We start from the raw sequence: 12,383 nt of genomic DNA on the forward strand, positions 1-12,383 counted from the left end.
ATTTTCCCTGGGGAGAATTGAGCATTCAGATACTTCAATGATACTATAGCTTACCCGTTATCATGGCAAGTGAACTACAGAAGAGCTTGACATTATGGCCATTCATGGATAACTGATGTGACGATATATATCACTTGTTCATTGTTGACTCTCACCTGTTCGTGTGTGTGTGTGTGTGTGTGTGTGTGTGTGTGTGTGTGTGTGTGTGTGTGTGTGTGTGTGTGTGTGTGTGTGTGTGTGTGTGTGTGTGTGCATACGCATGGGTGACATAAATGTGTGTCTGAAGCATTTTGTAAATGTTTTTTTTCTGGGACTTCCTTAAAAGTACAATAATTAAATAATAATGCACAATATGGCACCATGGACTCCTATTTTATTGAAAATATCTACCTAGCAGTGTGCCCAAGGAATGGCTGCCCAAGCTGAAAACATTCATTGGATTCTATTTTTAGAGCATGTAGCAAAACAAGAAAACAGATAATTTTTTATAGAACACTCAGGAGTTAGGCATACAAAAAAGCTCTTGTTATGCATGAATAATATATTATAGTGTTATATTCAGTCTTTCAGATAGCCTATAGGCCTACAAGAAGAAAGGACATTGACTTTGAAATTGATGTATAGGGCATGTCATTAGCCTACTGTGATGACAATCAGACAAAAGCCACCCTACATGATCGAAGTTTAGGACGCTCAACGGAGTAGGGCTTTTAAACCTGTCCCCAAGTAGCCTATATTGAAATGACAAAAAAGGGGGGGGGGAACTAGTTGCTGTATGACGATTTAAGACAGACTCTGTCCCATTTAAATTGTGGGGAAATAACTTACAGCATTCCTCGCGTTTTGTAGGCTCTGGATGGGCGGGGGTCGTACCTATTAGTATTCGTGTCCTATGGGTGCGCAGTGTTGCCAGCTACCGCGCCACGTCAGGCCTGTAGCAACTACTCGTCTCATTGTGACTCGCCAAGGTTAGATCCTAGCCTACTCGATTGGAAACACTCTAAAGAAAAAAAAAGAATCGGGCATCAGGAACAAAATCGGCACATCCTATAATCAATCACTCTGGGTTTCCTTTGGCAGAGACATGAACGACATTTAATTTCATCAACGGTGACATTGGCGACGGTAGCCTATTTTTGCTGAGTGTTTGCGTAGGCAAATTGGCTGCACGGCGCAGTGCTTTAACAGACCGTTATCATCAGTCGTCTTATTGGTGCTTAATGGAAAAGCGCAATCATAAAAAATGGTTGCATTTGGCGAATATCCGTGATATCATTCCGACAAAGGTAACTGTACTTCAGAAGAGACACCTCAGCTAGCTGGACTCCTGGACTGGGTGTGAAGACTGAAGGTGACTCGCAGTCGAGTCGAGGCAATGCGGAGAGGAGTTGCAGGCGCTCATCCGGTACTTCTGCGCGCAGAAGCTTTTGTTTCTTCGACCACAGGAGGACAAAGTGAGGGAATAGATAGAGCAATAACAATAATCAGAGAGACTGCATTCAGTCTGTAGTTAGTTGTCGAAGGTGAATTGAGTGTAAGAAAAAAAAGGGGGACGACGACGAGGGAATAGGGCACCATACGGCGACAAGACAGACAGAGGTGGTGGAGTTTAGGGGAGAGAGAGGGGGAAAAACGTTCTGTATTAGAGCTGTTTTATTAGTGTATGTGTATGCATGAGTTCTGCACCGAATGGGCGCAAGAACCGCCCCAGATCCGCCGGGAACATCTTCCAGATCGGCAAACCACCTTACCGAGACCCGGAGAGGAGAGAGAGCACCGAAAGTACCCGCAAAGCCCAGCGCGCTGTGGCCGACTGCAGAATGGTAGGTTTGCGACACGTCGATGCCTGCATGGTGCTTCTCCGACCATCAGCACTATAGGCTATACTCTGTTATTCTCCCACCCTTCCTTTGTTCTAGTCAGGGCGATCGACTATCCCGTGCATGTGTGGTCCCAAAAGACGAAAAATAATGCAAGTCATAATGCTATACGTAATTTGTTTTTTGCATTGCATTTCGTTTTTGTTGCAGTGAAGCCAGATTGATCCCTAACTCCTTAAGCATAATGAGCGTGTGATTTGCATTGGGGTGTTGAAAACGGCTGCTAATTTGGAATGATATCCAAACTGTGTGAATCGCAGACTTCATGCATTGCAGGGCTGTGTCTATTTTGACAGATGTTTTCAGAAAGGTCCATATGAAGCCTATTGGCCACTTGCACATTCATACAGCAGTGATGATGAACGCCACATCCGAGTTCATAGGCTACCATACGAGGACATCAGAATGCAATGCCGGAGTTGCACAAAATGAGCGAGATCTGTGTCCCAATCAATGGATCCAATGCTGTGCAAACAACCAAACTTAGCATAACGGTCGGGGAAAAAACCGAAAGAAAGAAAGAAAGAAAGAAAGAAAGAAAGAAAGAAAGAAAGAAAGAAAGAAAGAAAGAAAGAAAGAATTAGAAGACGTGAATTATGTATTTTTTGTATTTGATTTCCTATGGCCTAGGCTACTGTATAATTCTGCCAGGGAGAAAATAGGTGCAGCCTATATAGGATCACTGATTATAGTGCAGGTAATATCCTGTAGTCTATGCTCTATTAGTCTATTGGCCTATACTATACTATACCTGTAGTGACATATCAACAACATGAAAGTATGAGATAGCCTCTAGTTTACAACAGTAGTTGTAGTGCTACTGTATAGATACTGCTCAGCATTTTCTTATACCGCTCAGTGCACGTTTCCATGTTGATATACATATAGGCCGTGACGGTGTGTGTATATAGGATTCTACTCCACTGCAATTGATTCTGGGATCATATCAGGAGGCACTGCTTAAACAAAAGTTCCCTATTGCATTCGTAAACGTCTTCTTGTGTTGATTTGAAGTAAATTAATTGATTTTGGGTACCATTTTCCACATTGAATCACAGATTGTTCAAGAGTTCAACACGCTTGTGGCCCTGTACCGTGAGTTGGTCATCTCCATTGGCGAAATCACGGTTGATTGTCCCGCACTACGGGCCGAAATGCTCAAGACCCGAACTAAAGGATGCGAAATGGCGAGAGCAGCACACCAGAGCCTTTCCGTGATATCGGGGTGAGTGGATCAACATACTTAAAGGCCTAAACTGCTTGGCACTGTCCATGGTGCTGAAAGTGATAACCGCCCCGTCACGGCCAAGCGGAGATGCGAGTGTTACATTTCCGCCTCTGAGTCATAATCAAGGCTGTAGTACATTTCAGACTAGAGAGATATTGGCCAACTTCATTCAACACTCGGATTTGCTCATTAGGTGTAACAAATAGGTCTCTACTGCATTATTAAATAATGGAAACTATAGCATACTGCAGGTGATCAGCATTCATCTCTTTGATAATATACAGAAATATGAGATGGTCAAGCTTACTTATTGCACTTCTGAATCAGAAACGGATCCTTTGCTGCTATATAGGATATACAGTGGTATTTGGTTACAGTGGCTTGTTGTCTGCACTTATTCTACACTGGTACTAAGAAGAGCAAAGTAAATCTTGGGATTTGGGTGCATCCAATAGGGTAATAAAGGCAATGCAGTTATTGCAGTATCAATTGACCTGGCACCCACAAACTTAAAGAGACTCAGATATAGGCAAAACAGAGATGCATGGAGTTTTTATTTGACAGAATGTGCATATGTGACCCTATATTTATCTATCAAAAGGATAAAACACAAAAAGGCTCAAGAGCTTATTTCCATTGTGATCCTTTGAGTAGAAATGTGTGTGTAAAGTGAGTGCCGAAGTGCTTTGGGGGTAGCGGAGACATGCGTATACAAATATGATCAATAATATGTACATTTTAACATACTGTACTATAGCAAAGAACAACTAGAGAACTGCAATGGTAGACTACCTCAACTATAACAAATGGTTAGGTCCAGCTGTTATTCAGCCAGCTCTTCATGGATGACGTGAAGTTACTGTAAGAGTGTTTACAATATTTGTCACTTTGCTAAACCCGAGGCATTAATGGTGCGTTGGAACGTCAACATATTCTATCAGTACAAACCATATTACATACATGCATATAAACAGTATGTTGCTCTTGCACTGCGAGATAGATTTCACTATCAATATACCCTGTGTGTATATGTGTTTCTTCCAGTATGGTAATTAATGAGAGGCTTGATGTGTCAAGCTGACAGTACCTTACTAAAACCTCCTCAAAGATGAAATAATTAATCCTCTTTAAGTGATTTTAGAATGTGTATCCTTCAGCGTCTGTTACACGCATGATGAAATCTTTGCATCCCATGCAGAGGAGTTTCTGAGCCACACATCCATGTGACAAGCTGTTCTCACCCATGCCGTGCAGCCAGGCAATATGCATGGAACATGCATGCTTCTTGTCTTTTATGGACATGAATCATACAGGCAGGAACGGGAGCAAACTCATCTCAGTTTCTTTTTCATCACAAGGCTCGAAATAGCCTTCCTGTTAGAATCTTAAGTGAATCACGGCAGTTTATTTGTATATAGCCTTCCTTCGGTGTTGCACTACTGAAATACAAAGGCCTTTTCTGCACTTCACTGCTCTTTTCCAGAAATGTGCTCTATAATTAAACAATTAGATGCAATTATATCAGGTCCTCTCCAATGACTGCAAGTACTGTCCAATCCATTATAGTGCTGTATTTGAACTTCCTGCTGCTGTAATAGAAATGGAGTTGGCAAGAATGTTACAGTTACCCACTAACAGTATCAACATCATTGTCACAATCATCACCGACGCATACTTAAATCCTCTTCTCCTGGCCATTTCCATGTCTGTCTCCAGCAGAGCTTGAATTAGCCAGCACAGATCATTCCCCTTTAATCAAATAAAGCCAGCCAGTGTCTGAATGGTTGAGTGATTCGGGGCCTCCAATGTGCCAGAGGAAAGCTGATAAGCAGGATGGCATTGATGACAACTGTACTTTAGATACAGCAGTCAAGCACTGTGACCAAGCACAGACTGCAGTCTGCGGTGGTAGTGTATGCAGTGTTATTGTCTGAGAAAAAATGTCAACAGGTGAAAATTTCTCAGCTTTAGCTTTTCCTTTCAATGTTGGGTTCTACAGCGGCTTCTTACGAGGATCCCTGGCTGAGACAAATATCACTTCAAACATTATACTTGCCCACTATAACTTTCATTCAATAGGAGCTGCTTCTGTCGCAAGTTGATGATATCATATGTCCATGTGTGGTCCAGCCCTATAGAATATATGAAATGCTCGTGCTAATAAAAAGTATTTATTATTGTTTGAATGCTCATATTATCCTTAGTAGGGATGTGCCGATGAGACATTTTGGCCGATATCGATATCCGATATAATGAATTGCTGTTATGGCCGATAACCGATATTACCTATGTCGATATGATCTCATTCTGTATTGAAAAATGATAATAATTTTGTCCATTCTGAAAAATACATGTAACAGGGTGTCTGCACTGTAGGCTTAGGCAAGTCAGATTTAACTTTAATACCTTTATATTTAATATTGTGAGCTTGTAGATCTGTTCAAGCTGTTACTTGTTTATCTGTAAAGACAGACCGATTAATTGGACCGATTAATTAATCGGTCTGATTGATTAATCAAACCGATGCAGATTAATCTAAAAACAACTAAAATCGGCGATACCGATGTGTTTGCCGATTAATCTCCCATCACTAATCCTTAGTAAGTTGTTTTTTATTAGCATATGCATTCCATAAGGACATATGACACCTTGGATATATGACATCATCAACTTGCGACAGGAGCAGTTCAGTGAAATATTCTTTATTTATGAAAGAAATTAAATATTTAAGGTGTTTTTATTTTATTTTAGTTGTAGAGTGCAAGTATAATGTTTTAAAGAATATTTGTCTTATTAGCCAGGGAACCTTTAAAAAAAGAATCAGAAGTAATCAAGTAACCAACATTTTTTCTTTTCATTTTGAAATTTGAATTTGATTTGTATGTTTTGTTTTCACATATTATAAACTTCTCACATGTACATATTCATTATTTGCTAATTTGCTGATAGTAAAAAGGTATGCCATATTTTTATGAGTTGATACTAAAAGGGAGAGAGTGCATTCAAGCGTATTTATGCAATTATTGCAGAGAGTATTAATAGTTTTGGGCTTCTAACCTCAGCCAAGTGACTTGTTTTGCTATTTAATTTCTCAAAACAACGATGACAATCAACCGTGTGTGTAGAGTTGGCCGAGTTCAGGATTACCAGTTTTCTGATTCTTTATTTCTCTAAAAGATGAAGGCCTTTCCAATAAATAAGACTGTCGAAAATAGATTTACAAAAACAAAGGAAACTTAAAGCACAACTAAAGACAACACACCATACAGTGAATGCACTAAAGGCTAACCCTTAACTAAGGGCCCTGGCAGCTCTGTCTCTTGGCTGTTAACGTTTTGCCTGCCCAAGTACTACTGACTGTCTGTCCCTTGCAGCCTCCCTTTATAGGGAGTGGGTCCTACCACAAGTACAGATTCCAATTAACCATCAATTAGCTTTTACAGACATTTCCCATACCACAGGAATAATCTAACTATTAAATAAATGTTGTCCAGCATAATTTAATCACATTTCTAGGCGCCCATATAATCACAAATACTTTAACAACCAGAACACTGTTAAACCCATCATACACACACCCCTTCTCTTCTACAATACTTGGCACGTTCCATCCCTTCTTAACCAAATGGACTGGCCCTGCTCTGAGGAGTGCCAGTACTGCAGAAGAAGACAGGTGACAAAAATAACACACATTTCAGCTTGGTTCCAATAAACAGTGTTTAAATAAACAGAATGTTTGAACCCCTGAAGTCTGTCATTTTTATAATTGAATGTAACAGGTAAAAATCATGTACTACTACCATACCTCACTTCCCTCTTAGTGTGTGTGCATATATATATAGGGCACAGGTTGCCCCGTGACAGTGTGTACATGGTTCATTGATATCTGCACTGGACCTATTCATGATGTTATTTTTTGCCAATTATGGTTGCAGACATAATCAAACCTAAATAAATACACCATTAAATACAGAGTCAACAATATGTCATCTGCACTGCAGGCAATGTCTCTGTCTTGAGGTCTGGATACTAACCTATAACCTATATCTTTAAAGTCAAACATATTTGTTCTTGGTTCATGATATTCCATACGTTATCAGTGTCTGTTTCACTGCAGGCCAGAGGATGGGGAGATCCACCCGGAGATCTGCAGGCTCTTCATCCAGCTGCAGTGCTGCCTGGAGATGTACATCACTGAAATGCTCAAGTCGGTCTGTCTTCTGGGCTCCCTGCAGCTTCACAGGAAAGGTAGGAATGGCTTGGCAGTATAGGGGGTGGGGGTTGCCTGTATGGGCGGGTTTCACGTAGGAGATGCTTGGAAGATGCATGGGGAGTATGGGTGGCACAGGGTATTATGGGGGGTTCAAACATAAGAAGGGGCAGAACACTTCTTAAAGGATTCTTTTTTAGCCAGGTGCAACCTGGCTATACTGTCGATGTTGAGACTAGTGAGGAGTCGGACCTAGTGGACACCTTTTTATAATTGGCTGCCTCTAGCGCCTCTACGCCAATGGGAGATAAAACCCATAGTCTGAACGCTGCAACATGAAGCCGTATCCTCAGGGGTGCCCACACATTTATGACGTGAGATCTACTTTCAAAATGACGAGTTCAACAAGATCTACCCACTGAAAAAATAATTGTACCATTGCTGAAAGTCAAAGAACACTTTCTGTTTGAAATAGACACTCATGCTTTCTAAGGTGTGATTTGGGGCCCTAAATATGAATACAAAATCAATATCAACATCTTAAAACTCAAATGTTGAACTGTGGGTTTGAGCTCACATGCCCTTTTAATGTAAATAAATCAAGCCACCTTAAGTTAAGTGGCATATGCTAAAAATATATACGTTGTATAATATTTTTTCTTCCTTTTTAATTAAATATTCTTTAAGGGCATGTCATGTGATCTACCTGCACAACCTTTGTGATCTACTGGTAGATCATCAATGGGAGATAAAACCCATAGTGAGCTTGCCGCACCTGGCAGTTATGACGTGAGTCATTCTTGTTTCTAGTAAGAGTGTAAGAGCCATATGATGTCTATGGGTTTATAGTAATTGATGAATTGACGATGGCACCATGCACCTAGCCACTTCCAGACAGTCAGAACATCAAGTCATCTGTATTCATGTACATTTATAAACAACAGTTAAACCAGAGTGCTTTCCAATGGGTCATGAGCAAAATGATAGGCCTATTATACTGTATAGGCCTACATAATAGCCTACACAAGCCAGGCCTATTATACTGCAGGCCTACATAATAGCACATAAAAGCCATAATGTGAAACTGATAAAATACAATAACATTACCCTATATATTAGAACAATCTAAATTGTGATTATACTAATATTGACTCCAAGTATTTGAGGAGTGTCGCCTCTTTATATAGAATCTGTTTGACCAGGATACTGACACCAAGGAAGCTCTGAGAAGGAACAGAAATGGTCACGTGACTGGGCTGCACCATGACACTTTCATGGACACTTTCATGGGAGCCAAACTCACACCGGAAGTCCAATGAATACATGGCAGTGAATGGAGCCGGCTGGACCAGCTCATAACAAACATTATTTATGAACAATTGAGACCGTTTGTAAAGTAATCACTTCTGGAAAATATCAGAAGACATGTAACACATTATTGTTTGCTGTGTTGCTATTCGATGTGTACACTGTGTAATATTTATAGAGGTATGGTATCTAAAGAGCACAAAGTACCTTTCTGAACGCACCAAGTTTTGCGAGACTTCCCACGGTTTCCTGTCTGGCAGCCAAATCTCGCGATACTTCGGAGGCAGAAACGATACCTGCTGCTGTTTAGATCCTCAGATAAAATTATATACTGTGCACTCTGTGCACATCGAAAAGTAAGTGATTAGAAAACAACCTGTGATATGTCTTCTGTTATTTTCCAGAAGTGATTACTTTACAAAAGGTCTCAATTGTTCATAAATAATGTTTCATAATGTTTCATGAATAAGGCTTGATTCTCAACATGCTGGACCATTTACTGCATGTCATTCACCCATTCTCTCTGTGGATTACCTACGGACATTATACTTCGTAGCACAACCCTGTCGCTCAACAAACTTGGATAATTTGTGAGTTTGAACCATTGTGGTTTTTCATTTGTGGTCCAGGTAAGGAATCGTGCGGGCCTCCCAGGATTGACAGTAAGACAGAAGAGAGCTCAGAGATCCCCATCCTGGAGGACACATCCTCTACCCCCACCGACTGTCCTCAGCTCTGCTGGCAGGTGGCCACTGACATAGACAACATAGAAAGGTGGGTAGGGAGGTGAACTTACACAGCATGCACATGTGTGTGCATGTGCATAATAAGTATTTGCATGCATGCATGTGAAATGAATTCATGCCATGCACATGTACTGTATGCCAGGGATGTCCAGGGACTGGGGTCACAAGTTAGCCATGACTTCAATTTCAAACCCTCATGTTGACTTTACGGTGTGTAGCGTTAGTCCGACGTCCCAATAATCCGACACCCATAAATCCGACTACCAATAATCCGACCATAGAGCCCCATACGAACCCTGTCCCCAAACCCTAACCGCACGCGGAAGCCACGGGTGAGTATTAACTGGCCACATAGTCGGACTAACGGGATGTCGGACTAACACGTACCCCCCGTTTTTTCTCTATTGTCCCTGTCAAATAAATAAATTACAAACACATGCATGCATGTACACATTTGTGTGCATGTCTGTGTTTGTGTAGGGTGTTTGAGTGACTGTGCAGGTACTGTGCATGCATGCAGTGCTCTGTACATTGATTAGATATTCCACAGTTTGTAACTAGTTTGAAGCTAATTTTACGGTTGGTTTATTGTTTGCTTAACTTTTCTGGTAGTGCAGATACACTGCATACTGTTTGTGCGTGAGAGGGAGTGTGATGTTGTGTGGTAATTAAGTAAAGTGAAAAAATATGATCTGTCTTTGACCAGGGATATGAGAGAAATGAAGAACCTTCTCAGTAAACTCAGGGAGACGATGCCTTTACCACTGAAGAACCAAGGTAGGACGTTTTTGCATGTTACATGTAGGACGTTTTTGAGATGTGATGTTATTTCTGATGTGATCCATACCTGTAGGACTATTTAGATGCTGTCGGGCAGAAACGAAAGTAGCAAACATAGCTACAAGCCTGTAGGTCGGCCAGCTATGCAATATTATTTGAACTTGTTTTAAGTGAAAGTGGAAGTGTTTGTGGGTTTTACCTAAATATTGAACCAATGAATGATGGAATTCATTCCTTTTGGATGCAATCCATACAGTACACGTGGCACTTTTTGAACGCCTTCTATCTATACACTGTAAAGTTTGGAGGGTTAATTCAACTCTGCGAGTGTACAAATGTAACCAAATGGACCCGTAAATGGATAAATCAACACAAAGGATTTCAGAGTGTGTCTGTAGTTAAGCAACAGGAATGGCTGATTTGGCTACCCTGTCTGTGCTCCTGTCCAGATGACAGCAGCTTACTGAACCTGACCCCCTACCCGCTGGTCCGACAGAGGAAGAGGCGGTTCTTTGGGCTCTGTTGCCTGGTAACCAGCTAAGGGGCCCCGCCTTCCTTCGGTGGGAGGCGGAAACCAACACACCATTACCCACTGTTCTTCACCACTTGTGTCTCCCACCAATCGATTACTGCCATTTTCAAAGGAATTGTCTCTCTCTCTCTCTCTCTCTCTCTCTCTCTCTCTCTCTCTCTCTCTCTTTTTTTTTTTTTTTTTTATTTTTTAAAGCTGCCCATTTTATAATTTTATTTTGTAATACAAAGAAGAATTGTAATTGCAATGTAATGAAAAAAAATAGTCACGGACATATATTTTAAAATATTTTGCAACAGATTTTTCCCTTTTTGGTAAATGAAGTCAGATACCTTGCTTGTCCAATGTAAAGCGGGAATGAGAGGTCATTTGAAATACTGTCAATGTTCGATTACTTCCACAAAACATGATTGCTGAGTGAATGAGTTGAGGATTCATGTAAAACAAGGCAAAGATAATTGTTTGTTTGTGTCAGAAAAAGTGTAATAACTTATTAATAGACCCCATCCAAATACTATGGGTGGCACTTGCAATGACAGAGTTACAACTTTGTCTGTCCACACGAGTTGGCAGAACTGTGCAGAATACGTTTGTTGTGTATTAATGTCTATGTTTTCCGTTTCTTGCCGTTTCTCTTCTTAATGTACTTAAATTAATTTAGTCTTCCATGAACCAAATACCTGTACCCAACTTTTACTTTCCTGCTTCAAAGAGGAATATACGATACAATACTCAAAAAATAAATAAAAAACGTCTTTGCACACGATATCTATCTATATAAATGGAGATGTTAGAACTTGTATATACACATACTCTTTACGCAATGCGCTATATGAATTACTTTCAGATTTTGGGTTAGTTGGCAAAGAATCTGTTCAGTTGCCATATAAGCAGGGAGAGCCTCCCTTTGTCTGGTGCAATCAGTGCTGACAGACGGTAGGCAGCATGGGTCTTGCTTATTACTGATTGTGATTAATGTTTAGGGCATGGTGAAGATATTGTAGTCAAAGCTGATAAAAGCTATAAGTCATTTTACATTGTTAATAAAATACTTTTGTTATTGAAAAGTATGGCCAGTCTCTTTTCTGAAGCAATTTCTGTTTTTCTTTGTTATTTTAATCATTGATAATATGCATTTAAACTGCAGGTAATCCACCGCTTTATCCACTAGATGGAGACAAAGGTTCATAATGGCAAGTTTAAAAAAAGAAAGAAAACTGTTCTCACTTGGGTACAGGAATGTGGAAGTAGAATGCATTGCTGAACTGATTAGATCCACAGAAGGTTACTGGTTTCAATATGTAACAAATAATACCATAAGTAATCATCTCAAATATGTCTGGAAACTACTACGCTTTTAAACACCTGCTGTCCCCCTCGAAAAACACAACAAAATAAATACTTTTTGTTATAACACTGCTTGCTTAACGTCATCGTTGTCAATTTAAGCTGTGCATTGTCCCCTTGCTAAGGCAACATTTCTCTCTGACAGGGATTTAGAGAGAAGTGGAAAAAGTGCACTGGGTCTGTCTGTCTGTCTGTCTGTCTGTCTGTCTGTCTGCGTGCGTGCGTGCGTGCGTGAGTGAGAGAGAGGTCCCCAGAGAGTATTGCTGGTTATCTCCCTGCAGGCCTGCATTCCTGTCAGTTAAGTATGTCCAAACAAAGCTGCAAAGCTTTCCACAACACATGTTTCTATCAA

At 40.5% G+C, this 12,383-nt stretch overlaps 1 protein-coding gene across 1 annotated transcript; it reads left to right on the top strand.

Moving 5' to 3' along the window:
• Positions 1–1,673: 1,673 nt before the first annotated feature.
• rgs7bpa (regulator of G protein signaling 7 binding protein a) lies at positions 1,674–10,693 on the top strand (the record flags this gene model as incomplete). The annotated part of the gene is made up of 6 exons (XM_083785032.1): positions 1,674–1,823; positions 2,939–3,105; positions 7,226–7,356; positions 9,256–9,400; positions 10,079–10,149; positions 10,602–10,693. The coding sequence occupies 6 exons, from the start codon at positions 1,674–1,676 to the stop codon at positions 10,691–10,693; spliced, it is 756 nt and encodes a 251-aa protein (XP_083641158.1).
• Between the last annotated feature and the right edge of the window lie 1,690 nt (positions 10,694–12,383).

The sequence above is a fragment of the Protomyctophum parallelum genome (assembly GCF_964188405.1).
Source record: "Protomyctophum parallelum genome assembly, chromosome: 15".
Classification (NCBI taxonomy): Eukaryota; Metazoa; Chordata; class Actinopteri; order Myctophiformes; family Myctophidae; genus Protomyctophum; species Protomyctophum parallelum.